This window comes from Prosopis cineraria, unplaced genomic scaffold (assembly GCF_029017545.1).
Source record: "Prosopis cineraria cultivar Desert tree isolate PC_DT_omini unplaced genomic scaffold, ASM2901754v1 PC12, whole genome shotgun sequence".
Taxonomy (NCBI): domain Eukaryota; kingdom Viridiplantae; phylum Streptophyta; class Magnoliopsida; order Fabales; family Fabaceae; genus Prosopis; species Prosopis cineraria.
The window spans coordinates 14302521-14328329 of NW_026555343.1; the positions used below are offsets into that span (position 1 = coordinate 14302521).

Genomic DNA, 25809 nt, shown 5'->3' on the forward strand with positions numbered 1-25809 from the left:
GTTTTGATTAATTGATTATTGCTCTTGGTGTTGGCTCTTGCTTCTAGATTTGTCCACTTGTGTCTATTACAACTATCTTTAATCCACTTATCGAAAAAGAAAAAGACCACCATTGATTTCCAATGCATTGAATTTATGATTTGCGTGAAGGATTTGAGTTGGGTAAATTGGCAACGTAGGCACTTATTTCTATTTTATGTCTTGTTTGGGTCATTAAGTTTAAATCATCTTCTTCTGTGTATTTTCCCCAAGTCTTGTAATATTTATTGTTCTAAACTGTGAAACTAATGCAGATTGTAGTTCGCTATGATAGGATTTTGTTTTATGAATTTGTCCCATAGAATGGTGGTGTTAGATATCTAACTCTATAAGTCATCTTGTAAAGCACATCATAAAAGTTAATGAAAATTATTTTGGAGCTATTTCATTTGACATTTATCATGAGATGAAAGTGATAAGGTTAATTAGTGTAGTGCTTTTTCTTTGGCTTCTTGTTTAAACCAATTTTTTATTTGTATTGACAATGAATATTGGCACATTTAGTCCTTACCAATTGGTTATCCATTTTTAAGAATTCACTTATAAATATTATAGAAATAATTTAATTTAATTATTAATATAAATATTACCAATTGACCACATCTAGTCATTTTGATATTAAATCTATAACACAATGACATAAATATCAGTGCATTTATTTGTCTTTGAGATAGAAGGGGATATTTTTTGGCTCATGATAAATTGTTGATGATTCTAACTCCCATAAGTTAATGATGTTAGCATTCTCCCTCTCTTCCCTTGCCTCTCTTTATGTATAATCACCTCTTATTTTATTGTTTCAATTGTGCTGTGATAGTGTCTACCTATGCTACACATCATATAATTGTTTTCTACAAGTTCAACATATATTTCTCTATTTTACCACCAAGCACGTGATCTCTACAAATGATGTAGTGCTTAAGGATTTAAAGTTGAAGGCAGGGCCACTAAAGTCGCTGAAGTGCCATTTATGTTTAGGCTACTATAACTTGAGTCTCTGAGATTAATTTTAAGTTTATAGTGAAGAAGAGGCTAATTTTCAAGCTATGCCTAGGTGTAAAAATTAAATGTTAAAAAAAATTAAAAACACACGAGAGCGCTCAAAAATAGAGCTCTCCCATAGGCATATATATGGGAGCGCTCTTTTGTAGAGCGCTCCTATAAGCTGCCATATAGGAGCGCTCTTTGTAAGAGGGCTCCCATATGCCCATATATTCAGATATATGGGAGCGCTCTTTACAAGAGGGCTCCCGTCGATGCCTATATATTCAGATATATGAGAGCGCTCTTTGCAAGAGGGCTCCCGTATGCCCATATATTCAGATATACGGGAGCGCTTTTAAAAAAAACACTCTTGTAGATTGATCTATATGGGAGCACTTTTTATAGAAGTGCTAAAGCGCTCCTACATATACGGGAGCGCTAGCCACAAGAGTGCTTTTAAAGCACTCTCGTAGGCCAAAAAAACAGTGCTCCTATAGGGTTATTTTGTAGTAGTGAACCTACCTAGATGTCTCATGATAATAGTCTCAATATAATGTAGTACCGGATTACCCATAGTACTAGCTCGTAAAATATTGCACCGGATGTACTATAGTGCCAACCCCACCATATGGATTTGTTTACTCACATCTCCACATACACATATTCACACATACCTTAGGTGAACTTCCACCCTATGATCACCTTTTCACACACTTCATCTCAATTCCACACTTTGTACTTTACACCTATATATATACATAACATAGATATATATATATATATATCAAATAAAGCATGAAATTACAAAACTTTTATTTCACAAATTAATTTTATGCTAAACTCATTTACATTGCTAAATCATGCATAAAAACTCACAAAACAACAAGTGCAAAGTTATACATTTACTTATATATAGTTATAATAGCTAATAGATATAATAAACTATATAGTTACCTCAACCCTTCTGTCTGGTAGAAAGGGTTATGTAATGATCCTAAATAAAAAAAATTCTCTCAATTTATATTTTATTTAAATTAGTTTTATAGCAAGTGGAGATTGATAGTTTAGAGGAACTTATGTCAATAACTTTTTTAAAGATCCAGAGTTTGAATTCTATTAAGCAAGAGTTTGGCTTTATTTTGTTTAAATTATAGAAAATTTTGTGCCTTTTCTTGTAATCTTTTTTTGGTGCCTTTTTTGTAACTTTCCTTGTGTCCTTTCTTGTAATTTTCTCAATTTCCTTTTTGATCAGATTTTTATCTCTTCCCCGCCATGCGAACTCTGGAAACAGCGAGAGTGAGAGATTTTTTCATTCATTCTTTAGCTCTTTGCCTCTTCTTCCTTCTCTTCACCGTCAACCTGCTTGCCTCTCCGTCAACCACGTCTCTCGCCATCGTGTTACGCTGCTAGAGTGTTGGATCGCCAGATTTCCTTTCCCTGTCACCGTCCTCTGCTTCTTATTTAATTTGTTCTAGGTTAGCTGGAGCCAGAACTTCATTTTCTCTTTTTTTTTTTTCCCCTCATCTGCTATCCGTGAATATGTTAGTGGACTCCAACTCCCCTCTTGCAGCTGCATTTCTACAGCTGGTGTGTTGGAGACTTGAGATTTCTTCCTCCATCGTCATCATCTATCTCCCTTGGCTCTGTGGTCGATGATGTTGTGTGTTGCATGTCCTCGGTCTTCATGTCTTCCTCCTATCTCAGCTGTGAGCATCGCAAGAGTGTATGTGGTGAGCTCAATCTCTCCTCTTCCTCTAGCTGCCGGTATTGTTCTCCATTTTCCGACTTTTGCTGTCAAAAAAAAGATTCTGGAAATTGAGATGTTAAATTGTGATTAATGATGGATGTTATTTGTTATGAGGTTGACTAAAGTTTGAGTATGAAATTGAAGGTTGGAAGTTGTTAATATTGGTTGGATGCTTTCTTCATGAGTTTCTTGATGAATGCCCGGAAGATGTTTGAGAAAATATTTGGAAGAGAGTTGCTAAATTGTCATAATACACCTTGAAAAAATATGTGTAAATATCGGCTTGAGCTATCAGTTGGAATCTTACGCTACTGACATTAGAGAAATGATTAGATAAGATGAGGATGACTATTATTATCATTATTATTATAGTACTTTATTATTTTAAAGAAAATCTAAGAACAGTTTAAAGTAGCCTATCATAGTTGATGATTGAGAATGTTTTAGGAGGTGTATAAGGATGAATTGAGATTTGTCAAATAATATAATGGACTCAAGGGTATCTGAAACATAATTGATTATGGTATCAACTTTAATATTGTTGGAAACTAAATTATTGTTATCTTGATGAGTTGCTTATAATTTAGTTCGTATCGTATTTTTAAGATATTTGCACATGAAATTTAGAGGAGGTAAAACTATTAATTTTCATATCAGGGCCTAAAGGAATTGTAAATATTACTTAAAGAAGTATATGTCTTTGCTTATGAGTTGTAAGGTTGGACTGCTTATTAGAATCATGCAACACCTAAAGAGAAATTATAATGACATAAGGATTATGGGTTTATGTGCTAGATTATTTCGGCATTGGAGTATAAGTGGGAACTTGAGATATTCAGGCTATAAAAAAAAATTTAGAAAACTCTTAGGTGAGTGGGTCGTGTCCCAAATAATTTCTTGCAAAGTGTTTATAGAATTTCATTGTTTAAATTTCAATTTTGATATTATTCTTTTATAAGTTATATAAACATTCATGTCAATTCTATTTTTATGATTTATGTTATGAATAAGAATTGATTGAAGTTGATATAGAATAAATGGTTATAAATTTTAAAAGTAATTTAATTATTTAACTTTATATTGATGTGAAATCTATTAATACAATAATTCGTGAAAGAAGGAAATGAAAATGAGTTTAGAAATGAAGAAATAGTAGTTGAACAGTATACTTTAGAAATGAAAATATTGAGTTGTTCTTTTTGTACAACTCCTCACACACTTGATTATTTTACTAGAGGGACTGAGTTCAAAACACTAGTTTTTAATGATAGTTTCGTTAGCCTTTGGCGCGCTATGGTATACCTAGCTAGCAGGGTACTTGTAGGAGGTGTTGGCCCTATGTGTGGGCCAATGCACATGAAACAGAGGAATGGATATTCGTGAGCATATGATGCACACAATTATGTTTAACTGCAAGTTACGGTTCATAATTAATAAGTGGCAAATCAAGATCAATCCCACAAAGAATCAAGTTAATTGGTAGTTGGACAATAAAGTCTCTATTTTCATTTAAGTTTAGCAAACCAAGATATGGATTTGATTTTTGCAAAATAAGGATTGAAATTAGAAAAATGCATTAAAATTAAAATTCCAACAATGAGAAACAATCAAGGAAACCTATGGTGACTAATCCTTTCTTCTCATAGAGCATTTAATTACCCAAATAAATTCACTTAATATTAATATGTTAATTTAGAGTATTAATAGGAATAATTATCTTTGATTAATTACACCCCCTCTCTTGAATTAATTTGCTATTTCTAACACAATTACACAAGAGGCAAAATGGCACAAATTCACTCTAATGTGATTATATGGGTCCAATAGGTATATTTCTATCCTATTGGAAAATTAGAATAAATTATAATCTTACATTATTCAATCTAATGGTCAATTCAAATTTTCCTCTTCCAAGGCAAACCTAAACCTTCAAATTCACACTCAATGGTGGCAAAGCATTAAGAAGACAAATAAGCACAAGATTAAGTAAACAAAACTAATATTAAGCTTAAATAAATAGTTCAAACATGCTCTAATCCAAGAATTAGTTCATAGCTACCCTAGATTAAGGGAAAAATCAGCCACACATGGCTTCCATGACAGCAAAATCAGCAATATATATAGCAAAATAAAGAAAAAAAGGAGAAGAAAAGCTTAATTGGAGCTATTTTAAGCGAAATCCTTGATTTTCCACTAAATCAAGCTTCTCCAACCCTTCTTTAGCTCTTTTCCCTCTTCCTAAATGTTCTGCAGCTGCTAGAGGTGAAGAATGCACAAAAATGAGATGCCCAAGCCTAAAAGTTCGCTGACAATCAAAACTATATGTTTCATTAAAATCGTACTTTGCTACAGCAAAACACGTTTTTGCTATAGTGAACACGACTTGTTCAAATTTTCTTTTTAGATTTAATTTCTTTGACTTAGGCTCCAAAGTTTTCTTCTTAGGCCCCTAAATTGGGCCTCCCTACATGCATAAAACCCAAAATAAATGATAGAATTGGTTCACTAACTTCTAACATATTTCTAAGCCTATTTTTGCACACGTTCATCCATTTAATCATATTTTTGCTAACAAAATTCAAATAAATGACTTCCAATTATATTAAAATATCAATAAATTCCATAACATATTGAAAGTCATTAGCATAGTACTCACGTTTGTTTTGTGGTCCTTGTGCCTATGCTTGTTCTGTGGCTTCTAGCCACACTTAATTATTTTATAGCTTTAAGCTGTGTTTGTTGGTAATTTATCTTTATAGGCTGTATGTCCACGCTTATTAATTGTTTTGATTAAGTCTTGCTAAAACATGAAATTTTGAAATTTTATTATTTTTAAATATATTCTATTAAACAAATTGTTATTTAATCGTATATAATTTCCAATTGTAAATTTCCTCCTAAATTGGATTTAAAAATGTATTCTTTATATTAGTTATTACAAACATTTTTTCTTGATTATATCACCATTCGAATTCTTTTTGTAAATTTTATTCATTGTATGATTCTTGATAACCTATAAAATTCTAGAGTTATTGGTTTATTTCATGATGTTGTTGAGCAACTCTGTCATTTATTGTTAGTTAAATTAAATGTGTTTCAATATTTCATTAATTTATTTTAAACTAAATTTTATTAATTACTACTTTTTACATGTTTTATTTATAATTTTGATCGGGATACTACTAACTAAAAAAAATTTACATGTTATAGTCTTAGTACTGCAATGTGACAGATGTTATCAAATCCTAAGTTTCTATGGTTATGTGGAATAAGGATTCTTCTTTAGAGTCCCAATTACTATTATAAACCCGAGCATAATAATAATTGAGATTTCATTGAAGGCCTTTTAGGATGTCCTAAAAAGTTATTGCTTTCCTTATTATCATCCTTGCTATATAATTACTGCTTCTTGAACTCAATATTTGTTATGTTTCTTTATATGGTGAGAATACCACCTAGGTGATGTCCTTCTGGTGGAAGTTTGTGTAGTAGTGAAGCATCTTATTGTTCTTTTGCTCTACAAGATGAATTGCTCTTTAGTAGTCGAGGCAAGGTCATAGACGAGCCAAAATTAGGGGTAGTCTACCTCATTGGTATATTTATAAGATTTTATCTGAGATCAAGCCTTCAAAGCCTGAGTCTCATGAGGGTGCTTTCTCATCTACACATGGTATAGGAGAGGAACTAATAGTGCTATTAAAGAAGAGACTATTATAACAAAATTGAATGATTTTATCAAGTTGAATCCTCTTACTGTAACACCCCTAGTTTTAGTCCCCTGATTAATTAAACCTAATTAGGGTAATTAAATAAGTTAATGTGGTGTGTGGCCAGGGAGGTCTACTATCATATTTGATGGTATTTTAGCCCTAGTTGTGAGTTCGATATCAAGGCGGGTCACCCGGGTATCAAAAGGAGAAGAAGAGGAAGAGTTAATGTTTGCTATGCCATATGTCGCAGCATGGAGATTGTCCACCATGGTGCACAGATGCCTCTAAAGCTAGGAAGACCTCTCTGTGCCATGCACCACGGTGCATTATGCATCCGCCGTGGTGCATGGCCACTTTCAGCAGTTTATTAAACATGAAATGAGATAGAAATAGAGAGAAAGAGAAGAGAAAATGAAGAGACGCGCCAAGCTTTGCTAGAGTTTACTTGTGGATGAAATTAGGAGTATATTGAAGGCTATAAACACCTAAGGTAAGTATCACACTCATTAATCTCTTCATTTCTTTCACATTTATGAGTTTATGGTTAGGGTTTGATAGTGGAAGTAGAATTTCGGTCCATATAGGTTATGGGTCTAAATTTATTGACTCAAATGAAGTTAATGAGAGTAGATTAGAGTATCTAAACCTAGGTATAATGAGTTTTGATGTCTTGGATTGTTGGGCCCCATTAATATCCAAAAATCTCATTTATTATGGGTGGTTAGAAGATTGTGATGCCATTAATGGAAATTTAATGGCTCATTAATGTTATTGAGGACTAAAGGTAATTATTAAATCTAATAGATAGGCTCCAACTCATATAGAGTAAATGTTGGACAATTTAAAATTGGAGATTGAAGGTTTAAATGCTTGATATAGTAATGGTGATGAAATTCAACTTGGTTGATTGTAGTACTTGGCTCTTGGTCACCTTTTAGGTTGGAAATTCAACTTGGTTGATTGTAGTACTTGGCTCTTGGTCACCTTTTAGGTTGGAAATTCAAGCTTGGAAGCTAGTAGATCAAGGGATAGACTTTTGACCTCTCAAAGGTTTGGGATAACCTGGGAAACCTTACTTTAGGTAGTTGTATGTTAATTGCTTGTAATTGATTGTTAAATGTGATTTATGAATGTTATATGCATGGAATTGATTCTCAATGTGAAACTATATATATATGTGTGTGTTCTATTAAGTATATGAAAATTTAATTGAGCATAATGCTATTTTAGCTTAAATGCAAAATGTCAAGCCAAGAGAGTTTTTAAACTATGAACATACTTATATTTTTGAAAAATGAATGTGTTGACTATGTGAGATTGATGTGTGTTTGTGAAAAATGGATTTTGAGAAGATGAAGAGAATACACACTTGGGTAGCACATAATTGTGAGCCCAACGTGATTGTTGTGATAAAGAGTAAATGATAGTGAAAATGTTAATATAAGTGAGTATTGATTATGACATAATTAGTGGTGGGAGTTCGTCTATGGATTAGGAGTAGAGAAAATCCATATAGTATTTAGGCTGGCCTCCATGCATGAGGGTATAGCCTTGTCTCATAATTTATCGAGGGACTATCCTATAGTTTGTTGAGATACTAGAACCTAGCTATCTCCACTGGTTCAATGACGAGAATAGCCTAGGGTATGAGACACCCCAGGGATGAGAATGGGAGAAACCATGGTCTGAGAGTGAGTCTTGTGATCTTTGGCCGGGTCACACCTCACGGTTAATGAGCTTGGGTAATCCAATCACACGGACGGAGCCCTAATCAGTATTATAGCCCACATTTTTTGTCTAAGAAAATAAGGAGGATATAAGGTTGGTTGATCATTGCCTAAGTAAATATATGATGTGTCACACATGTTAAGTGGTGGCAAGTCGCATGAGTATGGTTCATGTCACATATCTGAGAATATGGTGACAATGTACCTAGTTTATGAGAAATAAAGAAATTACTTAATGGTAAATGACAATTTATGGCATATATGAGTTTGTTTTACATACTTGGTTCCTTATGCATGTATTTGATTTATAATTGATTTATAACTACATAGGGTAGGTTTAACCTTAGTTACCCCTTTTATTTAACATTTTTTAAGCTCTAGCTCTAGTGTTAAGAGGAGAAGGCTAAAGAGGCAGGGAATTAGCATATTCCTATTGTATGCCTCTAGTTTAGATTTAATTGTGTAATAGTATATGATTTGTCAATTCTTGAATGCATGCCATCACACTTACACTATTTTGTTGTTAAAAATGTTATATTTGTATTTTGGGCCCTTAGTCTTTTTGTATGTTGATATATATGATTTGTATGTTTATAGGTCCAAAATAATAGTGCAAGTATAGATATAATAATTTGAACATGTTTTGAATGATTTGGGCAATATGCAATGACAAATTACCTCCCCCTCTGTTTTAGTAATTTGGGGTTGAGGGTGAATTTTTATCATATTGATGTTTTTAGTACTTGTGATGTGTTGTACTGGTAGTCTTAGGTCCATTAGATATGGTCTAGGTGTTAGGAAAGGCTTTTGGCATATGTTGAAGGTTTTAGACACCCTTTTTATGTTGAAAAGTGGTTTAAAATGTGTTTAGGTGTCCAACTTCCTAGTGTGACTTGTTTTTAGAAGTGAAACCTATGCAATTAGCTAGTTCATGTAAAGAGCTTTCCGTAGACACCTAGGTCATGTCATTCAGATATCGGACAGAGAATCGGAGCAAGTTAGAAGTTCCTCGATTCTACTGTCAAATGACAGTAGAATCAATTAAAATTTCATGCAACACGCTGTGATGCATGGCACCTGAGTTGTGGCATGTGGCACTGTTAACCTCTAGAAGTTCATGTTATTTCATCACATTTTTCTTAGATTCTAATTCATTTTGGATCAATTGTATATGTTTTTATTGCCCAAATTAGGAAAATGTGCATTTTGTTTTGGGCTTGTGTTCTTAGCTTTAATTTGATATTTTTAGCCTAATTTCATGTTATTTTGATTGAAGTTTTAATTAGAAGCATTTTTGGAGCTTTGTGGATATTTATGGAAGGCTTTTGGATGAAAAAATCAAGAGCAAAATGAATAATTTTCGTTAGCTGTAAAAACCGTGCAAAACTGCCAAAGTCATCCCAAAGTCGTGACTTTTAGACACTGTGTTTCATTTATCAAAAATTAGTTGGCTAGGATACATATAAGCTGAGAGCTCGACCCAGAATGCATTCTTCAGACTTTTAGACACTTTTGGAACTTGGTTGTGCTAGGGTTTGGGCATTGGAAGAGTTGGGATCAAGAGATTGAAGCTTTGAAGGCATTTGGAGCTCATTTTCTTTGGTTTTTCTATTCCTCTTCCCTTTCCTCTCTTGCAATCTGAATGGGTCCACTTATTTTGTATATTTGTAGCTTGTGGATGATTATGAGTAGCTAAACCCTTTGTTCTAGGATTATTTGAAACCCTTGTATGGATTAACACTATATTTCTCCTCTCTTTTTGTGATTAATGATATATATGTATTTATTTTACTCTTTCCTTAATGCTTCTACTAGATTGGCCACCATTTAGATGTTGGGTTCACTTAATTGATGCTTGAGAGGGCTAGGTTGAGTGTAGAACTTGGGTAAAATTGTATAAGAACTTGATATTTACATGTTAAATGGATGGTTTTGCTAGTATGATAGAGATATACTTGCTAGCCTTGCATAGCCACATTAGTGTTGGTGTTTAAAATTGAGTTTCATTAATTGTAACAAGAGATTGGGCAATTAATTTAACTAAACACTTGTTCATGACTTGAGAGAGCTTGTCCAAGTATTTTTAGAACCCTAGGTTAGCACTTATTTTCATTAAAAGCATTTATGAGAGGAGGTAATTTTGGTGTTATGAAATGCAAGGGGGACAATTAATCCTAAGTCTCAATTTGTGTTGGAAGTTTGTGAATCACTCACTTTCTTAATTTTCTAGTGTTAGTTTCATTTACAAAATCATTTTCACCTAACTTTGTGTAGCTCAACTTGATCAAATTTACTTAGTCTTTTGCTTGATCATTGTTTTTGAACAAATCCTCGAAGGAACCATACTTTACTTTCATTATATTACTTGCTACGATCTGTACACTTACGGTGAGCAACAGGCACATAGAACAACATGTCGCGCTGTAACGTGCACGAGCCGTGGCACATTGCCTTGTTTCACAGTACATATTTTTTTTTCAATCATTTTTTACTTCTTTTACTCCTCTAAGGTATCCCATGCTTCTGTATCTTATTTCTACTCTGATATGAAAGATTTTGATTGATTTAAACTCACTTTTATTTAAAAAACTTGGGATCCCTTACTTGTAAATTAAACATTGGAAATCATCCTTTTGAGTTAAGTCTCCAATTATCAGGTGTTATATTGGTTAATTGTGTTTAGTAGAGTGAGAATATTATAAACTTAGTATCAGTTTCTCTAGTTCTGAGAGCTGGTCTATGGTTTGTGTGAATTTGTGATTAAGATTTGTTATGCATTGCATATAAAGAATTATCAATATCCTATTACACTTGTTATTTCCCTCACTGAGCTAGTACTAACTCCCTTCTTCCTTTTTGGGATTGCTTCCATCCTTAGAAGGGGAGAATATAGTGCAAACAAGAGCTATTAATGTTGGAAATGCACTAGAGAATATGCAAAGATTGGAACAAGAACTAGTAAACTAAGAGCAATAACCAGGACCTCAACAGGGTAATAAAGACATGCCCTGGATGAACTGAGGCATATGATGATGGACATCCAGAGGAGGATGGATGGTTATGATGAGATCCTCAAAAAAAGACCTGGGGAGAGCTGTAAAATTGTAGAGAGAATTGGGGTTGACCAAGAGGAAAACTGGAATGATATGCAAGTTGAGGTGTATGGACATAGAGATGAAGAGTATTATGAGGAAAGCATTCCTGAGAGGCTGTTGTGATTGGTGTGGCCTAGGATGAGTGAGTCAGGAGGCTCTATAGATATGGCTTTGAAGTAGTTCACAAGGCTGAACCCTCCTTCTTTTGAGGAGTCTATGGAGGATCGAGTAGCCGAGAAATAGATCAACAGGCTTGAGACCATCTTCTCAGTCATAACCTTTTTTTTACGACTGAGCAGAGGGTTCTCTTAGCCACATTTATGCTCGAAGACGCAATGAAGCAATGGTAAGAAAGTATGAGGCTGATGGATGGCTTGCAGTTGACATGGATAGAGTTTAAGAGGCAGTTCTTCACCCACTATTTTCCAGCCTCATTTCAAGCAGAGAAAGAGGCAGAATTTCACAGGCTCCAACAGGGAAATATGAATGAGGAGGAGTTTATAGCAAACTTCAATGAGCTATTAAAGTACTCTACCTATTTGAGTTATCATGATGATGAGTATTGAAAGGCTAAGTGATTTCTTGATAAGATGAGGCTTGAGTTCAACCAGCAGTTAGCTGCCTTTGACATTACCTCCTTCGAGGTTATGTGCAATAAGTTCAAAGCTCTAGTTAGAAGGAGTAGAGTGGTGGAGGAGGAGAAGAGAGATGGTCAAAGGAGATTCTCTTCCTATACAGGCCCTATGGGTGGAGTGAGCAAGAAGTCAGGTCTTAACTCGAGTATATTTAGGAGGTACAGTACTGGAGGAAGCAAGAAGAAGAGCTTCCAGAAGGGGTCCTAATCTAGGGGATCCAACCAGAAGAGCAATACCCCGAGGAGTATGGGTGGGGTTAAAAATTAAACATCTCAGCAGGGATCTACAGCTCCATCTGCTATAATGCCAGCTAGAGTTTCACAGTGCTATAGATTTGGGAAACATCACTAAGGGCAATGTTGGGTTTGCTTCAAATGCAACAAAATGGGACACATAGCCAAGTTTTGCCTAGAGAACGTACTTGCTCCTGATTCGAGATTCGCTATCCTAGGATGAGTTTTCGCTATGACCAGAGAAGAGGCTGAGGCTTCACCAAAGCTAATTAGAGGTATAATCTCACTTTGTGGTTACCAGATAGATGCTTTGTTTGATTCTAGTGCCACACACTCTTTTGTATCTAATGATTATGCCAAAAGACTAAACTTGCATATGCTTGAAATGCCATTTTCCATTAATGTGTCTACACTAGTTGGTGCATCTGTGAGGACCAGTCGGACTTCTTTAAAACTAGAGTTGAAGTTTAGTGATAGAGTCATTATTATTGACTTAATCTGCTTACCTTTGAGTGGCATTGATGTGATAATAGAGATGGATTGGTTTTTTGCCAATGGTGCGACACTTGATGTAATAGAAAGGTAGTTTCCCTACTAATTTACACAGCGATAGCTATTAACCCTGAAACTGTCAAGTCATTATTAGTAGTGGATTGTGAGACTCCCAAGTTCTTGTCAACCCAACAAGTAGAGAAGTTAGTGAAAGAGGGTTGTCAGGCTTTCATGATCTACTGTTCTACACATGAAGTGTACGACAGGGGAATTGACAGAATTGATGTAGTGAATGAGTTCCCAGAGGTGTTTGATGATCGAGTGTCAAGATTGCCATCAGAAAGAGAGATTGAATTCTTCATTGATTTGGTGCCTAATACTGAGCCAATCTCTAAGGCTCCATATCGCATGGCTCCTGTAGAATTGGAAGAATTAAAGAAGCAATTATAAGAGTTGCTTGAGAAGGGATTCATTTGACTGAGTGTATCACCATGGGGATCACTTGTGTTGTTTATAAAGAAGAAAGATGGGAATGTGAGGTTGTGCATTGACTGTAGGCAACTCAACAAGGTGACAATTAAGAATAAGTATCCATTATCACGAATTGATGACTTACTTGACTAACTTATCAGAGCTGCAGTTTTCTCTAAAATTGACTTGAGGTCTGGATATTACCAATTGAGGGTTAAGGCAGATGATATGCCTAAGACTGTGTTTAGGACATGACACAGGCACTATGAGTTCTTAGTAATGCCCTTCGGTTTGACAAATGCTCCTGCAATCTTTATGGACTTCATGAATAGGATTTTCAAACCCTACTTAGATAAATTTATAGTAGTTTTCATTGATGACATCCTGATATACTCAAAAATGAGGAAGAACATGCAAGGCATCTGAGGATAGTGTTGTAAGTGTTAAAACAGCATATGTTGTATGCCAAACTGAGCAACTATGAGTTTTGGCTACGAGAAGTGAAATTTTTGGGACATGTCGTTTTTGCTAACGACATAACAATAGATCTACATAAAGTTAACGCAGTCCTACAGTGGGAGAGACCAATGTTAGTAACTGAGATAAGAAGTTTCTTGAGTTTTGCTGGTTATTATCTGAGATTCATCCAAGGGTTCTCTTAGATTGCTTCTGTTTTGACGAAGCAAATGAAGAAGGATCAACTATTTGTCTGGACATAAAAGTGTGAAGAGGCATTTCAAACTCTGAAGGAGAAGTTGATTATAGTGCTAGTTTTAACTATTCCAGATCCCAAATGGCCATATATGGTTTACATTAATGCATCACTTAAAGGACTAGGTTGTGTGCTAATACAAGATGACAGAGTTGTGGCTTACATGTTGAGACGGCTGAGACTGCATAAATAGAGTTATCCAACTCATAACCTTGAGTTAGCGACAGTTGTATTTGCTTTGAAAATATGGAGGCACTATCTCTATGGTTCACAGTTCGAGGTATTCAGTGACCATAAGAGCCTCAAGTACTTAATTGATCAAAAGGAGTTGAATATGCAATAGCAAAGGTGGATGGAATTTTTAAAAGATTACAACTTCGAGTTGAAGTAACATCCGGGGAAGGCCAATGTAATGGCTGATGCTTTAAGTCATAAGACCTTACATATGGTGAGGTTAATGATCTATGAGTACAAGCTACTAGAGGATTTCTTTAGTGAACACCAGAGCAGCCTAGATTTTGCTGTGTATAACTTGAATACAATGATAATTACTAATAAATTCTGGAAAGACTTAAGAAAAGCTCAGCTTGAAGACAAGTATCTACTGGGGATTAGATGATAGTGAGGCAAACAAGGCCAAGGACTTTTAGTTCAATGATGATGGGTTGGTAGTGTATAGAGACCGAGTATGTGTACCCAATGATAAAGGGGTTTGAGAGACTATTTTAGCTTAAGCTTATCGGAGTAAGTTTACCATTCATCCTAGAACTACCAAGATATATCAAGACATGAAGAGTCAGTGGTAGTGGCTTGGTATAAAGAGGGATGTGACAGAGTACGTATCCCGATGTCTGACTTGTCAGAAGGTAAAGATTGAACACCAGAGACCCTCAAGATTGCTACAATCATTAGAGATTTCCATGTGGAAATAGGATTGTGTTTTTATGGATTTCATTATGGGATTGCCATGTACCCAAGCAAATCCTGATGCTATTTAGGTAATTATAGATAGATTGACCAAGTCTGCTCATTTCTTAGCTATTAGAGCTGATTACACTCTAAAGAAGCTTGCAGAGGTCTATATTCAAGAGATTGTAAGATTATATGGGGTGCTGAAAGAGATTTTGTCATATCACGATTTGAACATATAGGAGCACTCATTCTAAAAGCGCTCCCGTAGAGGGACATACAGGAGCGCTCTTCAACTGAGGGCTCCCGTATGTGCCTGGCCAACATATTTTTAGCCTTGATATATAGGAGTGCTTTTTGGAAAGCACTTGTAACACTTGCCCTGAGTGTTATCCAAAAATCACACAATTCAAAGAAACTAAGTGTGGTTAAAGAGTTAATCCTAAAACCAACTTAGAAAACAAATCATTTAAATCAATAACAATTTACATAATAGAAAAACATACGTATAAAACCTCTTAGAAAAGTATAAAGGATTAATATGTAGCGCACGGAAGCAAATAAGACAAATAGGGGCAGTTAACTGATGTCATGACAGCATTAATTTTGCTGTCATGACAGCCCTCCCAAACAAATTTTTGAGAGGTGCCAATTCACCATATGGCCTCCAATTGAAGTAATTTTAAAGCTCACACGTTAAATTCAAAAGGTACTATAAGTGTACTAAATTTTAAAAAGATCTAACGGTCGGATTAAAAATTAGACATGTTAAAAAATTTGGTCATTTTTGCTGTCATGACAGCTACGCACCTCCAGACTAACTTTTGGGGTATACCATTTCATCATCCAACCTCCAATTAGAGTGATTCCAAAGCCCAAATATCACTTTTAAATATTACTATTAGCATACCAAATTTTGGAAAGATCCAATGGAAGGATTGAATTTCGTGCATGTTGCAACATTATCAATGTTGCTGTCATGACAACTCCTCTGGACCAAATTCTGGAGTGTGCTGTTTCTTCGTCCGGTATCCGATCAATGTGATTCTAAAGCCTACAAGAAGCTTATAAAAGGTTTTACTTGTGACCCAAATTTTAGAGAAATCCAACGGTCGGATTAAGATTTCGACACCAGATGCAAAAGTGTAATTTTTTTGGTAAAAACCATTTTCAAAATTATCCAAAACTCATCCTAATGGTCACAAACTTATGAAAACACTTTGGACACGTCAAATAGGACTAAAAACACCTGATAGAACATTTAAATAATAGAAAAACCCTTTATATCAAAATTTAACTACCTGGGTGTCATTTTCCAAAATGGACCCTAAGTCCCTAAAATTCACAAATTATACAAGAGTGGTCAAAAATCAATCCAAATATCATATACACATATGAATACACATGCTAAACATTTTCACCTAGCTCAAAGATCTCTGTGGGGCCTATGCACCCATTCTCTCTATCCAAGGTGTATGTTTGCCTATAGCACACCATTTACAATGCAACCACTTTGCATTTGCTTGTAGAATCACATATATAACAAAATAAATATCTCCTTGTAGTGGAAACTTAGTCTACTAAATAAATCCATTAAAACCAAACACTATACCCAAGTTTCCTAGCCACAAGTCTATAAGAAAACAAAAATTCATACACAAGCCATACAATCTACACATACTCACACACATATACATAATCATATCATATTGGCACCCTAATCCTAAATACATTACAATAGATTTGCTCAAAAGAAAGGGGTTGCATTTCTTTACAATTTACAAACAACCCCTAGCTATGCTCCTTTCCCCGTCCTCCACTGTTTCCTTCACCTGGACCTGGAAATATTGAAAAAAAAAAGGGTAAGACAACCACAGTCTCAGTAACAGAGAAATCTACATTGATTATTATAAAGTAAGCCATAATCGAATAAACGAATAATAAATTTAACATAATATATAGTTTAGCCATTTAAAATGTATGAATGCATGACAAAGGCTAGTATGGCCTTTCATGACCAATAGAATGCCCCCGACACTCTTTAACTCACAGGTAAACCTTATACCTACTTATACCTCCACAGGCACAAAACATAATCTAAGGCATGATCTAATCCACCGAACCGCCTATGCCCCTTCGACGCAAATCCTGAGCAGTCAAAGCTAAGTCCCTCCCAGAGCTAGCCTGACTTACTCTCCATGTGAGGGCTACCTTAGCTTAGGCACTCAACCTCACACTTCATATATCGGATTCCCTCTCCCACTGAGAGGTGTCAAACACTCAATACGCTAACTACTTTAGTACACTGAGCCCACAATACGTAAGGCAACACTGAGTACTGGCAGTGTACCATAGAATATCAAAAGTCCACACCTTCTCATTGGTAAACTCCCACCGAGATCATGCCTTTTATTCATGTCTACCTTTCTCGAGTATTGACCACTTTAACACTTTAAGGTAGTATAACATTTATAAATCTCTTTTAAATGGTTCCTTAGCCTATCTAAGGTACCTTACTTAGTTACACTTTCTTAAGTGCAACTTCTATTCCTTATGATTACAATACATGTAAACAAATCTCGTTTCCATAAAAACATTGTTGTTAAACAATTAAAAAAAAACATATTTGCACTATAATCAAAGTAATACCCCATAACCCCTTATAAAGCACATTTAATCTTTTAAAACATGTAATGCATGATAGCTAATAATATTTATTCAAAAATAGCTAAAACAAGTTAATAAAAAATATAAATTCTCCTGTTACCTTAACCCTTTGGTACCAAAAGGGTTCCTCTTGTACAAAATAGGACTCGACTTATTCCTTAACTTCCGAATAAATTCAACCAACAATCCCTATAACTTATAAGTGATCCACATCACTTATCATGACAAATAGCATTAATGAAGACTATAACTCATATTACACAACTTGAGTAAATGAGTCATAATCCATCCTAATGGTTCATATATTAAACCAATCATTCACATAGTATCACTTAACCACCAAAACCTTTTATTAGCCATCATTAGGCTAATTTCCAATTTATATAATTTTTAATCAATTAAAAACCTTCACTTAATGTCATCAACTTTCACCGTTAGCCCTTATAATGAAAACCAAACCTTAATTTAAATCTTATTAGGCTCAAATGACAAAATTTTATCTAAATCAATAGACTTAAATCATTGAAGAGAAAAACCCAACCTTTTAGGGTTTGATTTATGCCCAAAACACCTTTTTTCATCCAATTATCCACTCAAAATATTAAAACACCATATAGAAACTCAAAACATCCTCCCTAGGATCCAAAGAAACAAAAGCTTACAAAAATAAAGCCTTTGGGATCAAAATTTAGAAATTTCCTCTTCCAAAAAATTGAAGAAAATCAAGAGGAAGAGGGGAGGATCGAAGTAAGGAGTTTACCTATTATGTAGCCGAGCTTGCAACGGTCACAAAGCCTCCTAGATCCAAGTCTAACTCCCTCTCTTTCTCTTTTCTTCTTCCTCTCTCACATTCATTTCTTTCCTTTTTCTTTGTTCCATTTCATTTCTGTGTCTGTTTTCCCCTTTAAAATACTGATATAAGACTTTGGAGAAAATTACAAGAAAGGCCCAACATTTTTTATTATAGCACAAAAGCTCGGGTCAACTTCAGTAATTTTTCCCATAGTTAAAAATAGAATAAAACCCAACTTTTGCTTAGTAAAATTCAAACTCTGGACCTCTATCAAATTATTCTTAATTTTAATTTAATTATGGATATTTTATTTTATTTTTTTAAAATAAATTCAAGTCTTAAAATTTTAGGATGTTACATTCTCCCCTCCTTTAAAGAGGATTTTGTCCCCAAAATCCAAGCTAATTCATGAATCAAAGAGAGAAATATACTTAGAAAAATAACTGTAGATACTCCTTCCTTATTTGATCCTCAGTCTCCCAGGTTGCATCTCCCGGAGCCGTCCCTTTCCAAATCACTTTTACCAATCGAATTGTCTTATTTCTGAACCGCTTATCATTAGCATCCATAATACGATCAGGTTCAGTCCGGTAAGTTAAATTTTCCTAAATTTCAACCTCCTTAGGTTCTATCACATATGACGGGTCTGGCTGGTACTTCTTCAGCTGTGACACATGAAACACGTTGTGTAGACCCGCTAACTGAGGTGGCAATGCCAACTGATAAGTTACTGGCCCAACTTTCTTCAAAACCTCAAAAGGACCCATATATCTAGGAGACAACTTCTTAGCCCGAATTGAGCGTCCAATGCCCGTCAATAGGGAAACCTTGAGAAACACATGATCCCCAACCTCAAAAGAAAGGTCCTTATGATGATTATCTGCATAACTTTTCTATCTACTTTGCGCCATAAGAAGCTTTTATTGGATCAATTTGATTTTCTTTGTGGTCTCATCTACCACATTCGATCCCATCATTGTCCTCTCACTCAACTTATACCAATAAAGAGGTGATCTGTACCGTCTTCCATACAATGCTTCATAAGGAGCCATCTGAATACTAGCATGATAACTGTTATTATAAGCAAACTCTTCCAGAGGCAAATGCTTATCCCAGCTTCCCTGAAGCTCTAAGGCACACGACCTCAACATATCCACTAATGTCTGGATCGTCCGCTCAGTTTGTCCATTCGTCTGTGGATAATAAGACGTACTGAACTTTAGATCCATGCCCATAGCCCTTTGCATAGCTTGCCATAAATTCGATATAAACTGAGGATTACGGTCTAAAACAATACCCCTCAGTACCCCATGTAGTCGCACAATCTCCTTAATGTAGATCTCAGCATACCTATCAACTGTATAGGTGGTCTTGACTGGTAAGAAATGTGCTAACTTAGTCAAACGATCTACAATTACCCAGATAGAGTCAAAACTAGCCTAGGTTCTCAGCAGACCAAGTGCAAAATCCATTGAAATACTGTCCCATTTCCATTTAGGAATCTCCAAAGGCTGCAATAACCTTGATGGCTTTTAGTACTCTATCTTGACCTTCTGACATGTCAAACACTTACTAACATAGTCTATGACATCCTTTTTCATGCTTGGCCACCACCAGTGATGCTGCATGTCATGATACATCTTAGTAGCACCGGGATGGAAGGTGTAACTACTATAATGCACCTCATCCAACAATTTCTTCCGAATAGACTCATTGTTGGGAATACACACCCTATCCTTGAAAACCACATACCCATCATCACTAAACCAATAGTCCATTGTCTTAACATTCTCGATGTCTTGACTTATTTTTAATAAAAACAGATCTTAAAGCTAAGCATATCGTATTCCTTTCCAAAATTCATTGGAAATAACTGTAGTCTTAAGACCATTCAAGGAGAACTCAATCATACCCAGAGAAGTCTCAACCAAAGACTCCATCAATCTATGCTACCGAACTATTAAATAGGCTACATGTAAGGTCTTGTGACTAAGGGCATCTGCTACCACATTTGCTTTCCACGGATGATACTTAAATTCAAAATTATAATCTTTAAGAAACTCCATCCAACGTCTCTGTATTATGTTTAGCTCTTTTTGATCTACCAGGTACTTGAGACTTTTATGGTCACTCAAGACCTTAAACTTTGTTCCATAAAGATAATGACACCAAATCTTCAATGCAAAGACCACCGCAGCTAACTCGAGATCATACATTGGATAATTCTCCTCATGTGGCCTAAGTTGTTGAGATGCATATGTCACTACCCTCTCATCTTGCATTAGAACACAACCAAGACCCTTATGAGAGGCATCAGTATACACGTCATAGGGCTTTTGAGGATTCAGAATCACTAACACCGGAGCTGTTATTAACCTTTCTTTCAACTCAACAAAAGCTGTCTCGTACCTATCATCCTAGATAAATGGCCTATCTTTCCTTGTGAGCCTAGTCAAAGGCATAAAAATTTGAGAGAAACCTTTGATAAAATGTCGGTAGTAACCTACTAACCCTAGAAAACTACGGATCTATGTTATCAATTTTGGTCTCTCCCATTACAAGACTGCTTCAACCTTATATGGATTAACTGCAATACCATTTGCTGACACGATATGTCCCAAGAACCTAACCTCTCTCATCTAAAACTCGCACTTACTGAGCTTGGCATATAGCTTATGATTTCGTAGAAACCTTAGGACAGCCTCAAGTGTCTGGCATGCTACTCCTCATCTTTAGAGTAGATCAGTATATCATCAATAAAAACCACCACAAACTGATCCAAGAAAGGCCAAAAGATGCGGTTTATATAGTCTATAAAAATTACAGGCACATTAGTCAGCCCAAATAGCATAACCAAAAACTCATAATGACCATATCGAGTCTTGAAAGCCGTCTTTGCCACATCCTTCTCACTAACCCTCAGCTAATAGTACCTTGAATGTAAATCAATCTTAGAGAAAATTATGGCACCAACCAACTAATCTAAGAGATCATCGATGTGAGGCAATGGGTACTTATTCTTCACCATAACCTTATTCAACTGCCTGTAATCGATACACAATCTCAAACTACCATCCTTCTTCTTCACAAATAAGACAGGGGATCCCCAAGGAGAAATACTGGGTCTAATAAATCCCTTATTTAATAGCTCCTCAAGCTGCTTCTTCAACTCAACTAACTCTAAAGGAGCCATTCTATAGGGAGCCTTTGAAATTAGCTGTGTCCTCGGTACCAGGTCAATTGAGAATTCAACTTCACGCTCTGGAGGTAATCCTAACACATCCTCTGAAAACACCTCTAGGAACTCCTTAACAACCTCAATTTCATCTATTTTACCTGACTCAGATCCTTGGGTAGCAAACACTACCACATAAGCCTCACAACCCTGATCAATCAACCTTTCAGTTTGTAAAGAAGAAAGAAAACATGAATGATTAGGGTATTCCTCGATCACCTCCGATACTTCTACCAAAGTCACTGTCTTAGCCACATAATCTAAGACAGCACCATAAGCTGTCAACCAATCCATATTGATGATTAAATCAATCCATTGCATAGGTAATTTGATCACATTCACCCAAGTCGATCACCCATAAAAAGTCATCTTAGTCCTACACACCATACTGGATCGACCAACCAAATCAGAAGTAGAAGAAACTTCTATATCATAGGGCAACTGGTCAACAAGCATACCCATTTTATCTAAGCGCTCAGTAGAAATAAAAGAATGCGTCGCACTACAATCAAACAAAGCCTCTAAATCAAGGCCACAGATAGAAACCATACCAGTGATCAGATTCGATGACTTTTTAGCCTCTTCTTGAGATACTGTATACACTCTATTAGGAATCACATTCCTTCGGTCTGAGCTCTCGTGCAAATCAGGGCAATCATGGATCAAATGGCCTAACTTTCCACACTTATAGCAAGCAAAGCAACGACCAGAATGAACCCTACCACATCTATCACAAGGTGACCTTACTGTGTTTAGAATTGGGGCCTGACTGGCCTGTGAAGAACATGCTGGAGCATTCTTAGAGAAATGAGAACCCTCAGATCTCATATTACTACCCCAATTACCTTGAAATCTTAAACCCCTATTTAAATTCTGATTACCAGAAGCATAAGAAGACCTGACTTTAAAGGAGCCACCTGAAGAAGAACTAGAGCTAAAACCCATTCTCTTGGATACACCACCAGTAGGAGCCAATCCAGAAGAAAATCAACCTCGTGTATCCCTACTTTGGCTACTCTCTGTGTCTTGGCCCTAGCGAGCGAAAATCATCAGATGATTGCATATCTCATCATATGTTGCCTCGCCCAATAAAGACAGCTGCTGGCGATATTTTAGCCTTATCTTTTCCAATAACCTCTTTGCTTTCCACTTGTTATCATTAGAAGACTTTAGCTGATTGAATTTTCTCATAAAAGTCTCCTCGTCTAAGTCCCCCTACTGAAACGCATGAAACTCTGCCTCTTTCTCATCTCTAAAAGTTAGTGAAAAGTAAAAATCATAAAATCTTTTCTTAAATTCGGCCCAAGTCATAGATCTTCCTTCCGTGGGCTTAACAGAATCCTACCAATGCTTGGCTTCACCAACAAGTTGCATCGTAGTCAAGATAACTCTCTACTCAGATGTACAGCTCACTACAGTAAATAACTGCTCCATCCGATCCAACCACTCCTCAACTTTCCCATCAAGCATACTACCATCATATATGGTTGGATTATAGTAAAAGAATTCCTTCCAAGGTCCAGATATGTCATCCTCTTAGTTATCAATAATCGGTCCATGAGCTCCCACAGTACTAGAAGATCCCTACCCAATACCTGGGTCAACATGTTGATCTGGAATAGCATGACCTCTAAGATTTTGCTGTATATCTACCATCACTTCAAGTAGCCTAGCCATGACTGCATCCGTCCCTTGTGGTAGTGGTGGTAGTGGAGGTGGAGGCGGAGGCAGAGGAGGTAGAGGTGGTGGTCATTCCTCATTCCTCGATCTACCTCTTCCCCTTCAAGCTATATAAGAACTGAAAGGTGTACGGCCACAAGCATACGGACCTGTCTCCCCTCCTAAAGGAACAAGCCAGAGAAAGAAAAACAATATTAGTCCAAGTTAGTAGCAGAAGGGAAAGAGAATAAGAGTAATGTATTTAAGGTGCCAAGTAGGAAAGAGGAATCATAAACCTAAAACTAATACCAAATATAACACTTGCCCCGAGTGTTATCCGAAAATCACACAATTCAAAGAAACTAAGTGTGGTTAAGGAGTTAATACTAAAACTAACTTGGGAAACAAATCATTTAAATCAATAACAATTTACATAATAGAAAAACACACGTATAAAACCTCTTAGAAAAGTATAAAGGATTAATATGTAGCGCATGGAAGTAAATAAGGCAAACAGGGGCAGTTAATTGATGTCATGACAGCATTAATTTTGTTGTCATGACAGCCCTCTCGGGCAAACTTCTAGGAGGTGCCGATTCACTGTCTGGCCTCCGATTGAAGTAATTTTAAAGCTCACATGTCATATTCAAAAGGTACTATAAGCGTACCAAATTTCAAAGAGATCCAATAGTTGAATTAAAAATTAGACATATTAAAAGTTTGGTCATTTTTGCTGTCATGACAACTAAAAAGCTATCATGACAGCACCTCCAGACTAACTTTCGAGGTACACCATTTCATCTCTAAAGCCCACGTGTCACTTTTAAATATTACTATTAGCATACCAAATTTTGGAAAGATCTAATGGACAGATTGAATTTCGTGCATGTTGCAACATGATCAATGTTGCTATCATGAAAGCTCCTCCAAACCAAATTTCAGAGTATGCCATTTCTCCGTCCAGTATCTGATTGATGTGATTCTAAATCCCACACAAAGCTTATAAAAGGTTTTACTTGTGACCCAAATTTTAGAGAAATCTAACAGTCAGATTAAGATTTGGACACCCGATGTAAAAGTGTAATTTTTTTAGTAAAAACCATTTTCAAAATTGTCCAAATCTCATCCTAATAGTCACAAACTTGTGAAAACACTTTGAACACGTCAAATAGGACTAAAAACACCTGATAGAACACTTAAATGATAGAAAAATCCTTTATACCAAAATTTGACCACTTGGGTGCCATTTCCTAAAATGGACCCTAAGTCCCCAAAATTCACAAATTAGACAAGAGTGGTCAAAAATCAATCCAAATACCATATACACATATAAATACACATGCTAAACGTTTTCACTTCACTTAGAGATCTCCATGGGGCCCATACACCCATTCTCTCTATCCAAGGTGTATGTTTGCCTATAGCACACCATTTGCAATGCAACCACTTTGCATTTGCTTGTAGAATCACATATATAACAAAATAAATATCTCCTTGTAGTGGAAACTTAGTCTACTAAATAAATCCATCAAAACCACACACCATAGCCAAGTTTCCTAGCCACAAGTCTACAAGCAAACAAAAATTCATACACAAGCCATACAATCCACACATACTCACACACATATACATAATCATATCCTACTAGCACCCTAATCCTAAATACATTACAATAGATTTGCTCAAAAGAAAGGGGTTGCTTTTTTTTACAATTCACAAACAACCCCTAGTTGTGATCCTTTCCCCATCCTCCACTGGCTCCTTCACCTGGACCTAAAAATATTGAAAAGAAAGAGGTGAGACAACCACAGTCTCAGTAACAGAGAAATCTACATTGATTATTACAAAGTAAGTTATAATCAAATAAACGAATAATAAATTCAACATAATATATAGTTTAGCCATTTAAAATGCATGAATGCATGACATAGGCCAGTATAGCCTTTCATGACCAACAAAATGCCCCCGGCACTTTTTAACTCGCAGGTAAACCTTATACCTACTTATACCTCCATAGGCACAAAACATAATCTAAGGTATGATCTAATCCACCAAATCACCTATGCCCCTTCGACACAAATCCTGAGCAGTCAAAGCTAAGTCCCTCCTAGAGCCAGCCTGACTTACTCTCCATGTGAGGGCTACCTTAGCCTAGGCACTCAACCTCACACTTCATATGTCGAATTCCCTCCCCCACTAAGAGGTGTCAAATACTCAATATGCTAAAAACTTTAGTGCACTGAGCCCACAATACGTAAGGCAACATTGAGTATTAACAGTGTACCATAGAATATCAAAAGTTCACACCTTCTCATTGGTGAACTCCCACTGAGATCATGCTTTTTATTCGTGTCTACCTTTTCCAAGTATTGACCACTTCAATACTCTAAGGTAGTATAACATTTATAAATCTCCCTTAAACGGTTCCTTAGCCTATCTAAGGTACCTTACTTAGTTACACTTCCTTAAGTACAACTTCTATTCCTTATGATTACAATACACGTAAACAAATCTCGTTTCCATAAAAACATTGTTGTTAAACAATTAAAAAAAACATATTTGCACTATAATCAAAGTAATACCCGATAACCCCTTATAAAGCACATTTAATCTTTTAAAACATGTAATGCATGATAGCTAGTAATATTTATTCAAAAATAGCTAAAACAAAGTAATAAAAAATATAAATTTCCCTGTTACC

At 35.7% G+C, this 25809-nt stretch overlaps 2 protein-coding genes across 2 annotated transcripts in view; both read left to right on the forward strand.

Moving 5' to 3' along the window:
- The window catches only part of LOC129289141 (protein ACCELERATED CELL DEATH 6-like), a 45856-nt gene extending 34431 nt beyond the window's left edge, over positions 1 to 11425 (forward strand). The window contains exon 5 of the mRNA XM_054925949.1: positions 11252 to 11425. Coding sequence (XP_054781924.1) covers positions 11252 to 11425 — 174 coding nt within the window. The remainder of the gene's footprint in view (positions 1 to 11251) is intronic.
- A 977-nt stretch (positions 11426 to 12402) lies between these two features.
- LOC129289142 (uncharacterized) lies at positions 12403 to 13112 on the forward strand. Its single transcript, XM_054925950.1, has 2 exons — positions 12403 to 12752; positions 12929 to 13112. Exons 1-2 carry the CDS (start codon positions 12403 to 12405, stop codon positions 13110 to 13112), a joined length of 534 nt encoding a protein of 177 aa, XP_054781925.1.
- The last annotated feature ends 12697 nt before the right edge of the window (positions 13113 to 25809 follow it).

Bases quoted from the DNA above. Each gene is read 5' to 3' on its own strand.
- LOC129289142 (XM_054925950.1), top strand. From the start codon at position 12,403: ATGACCAGAGAAGAGGCTGAGGCTTCACCAAAGCTAATTAGAGGTATA. The intron at 12,753-12,928 runs GTAGTTTCCCTA...AGTGTACGACAG, and splicing joins ACACTTGATGTAATAGAAAG to GGGAATTGACAGAATTGATG.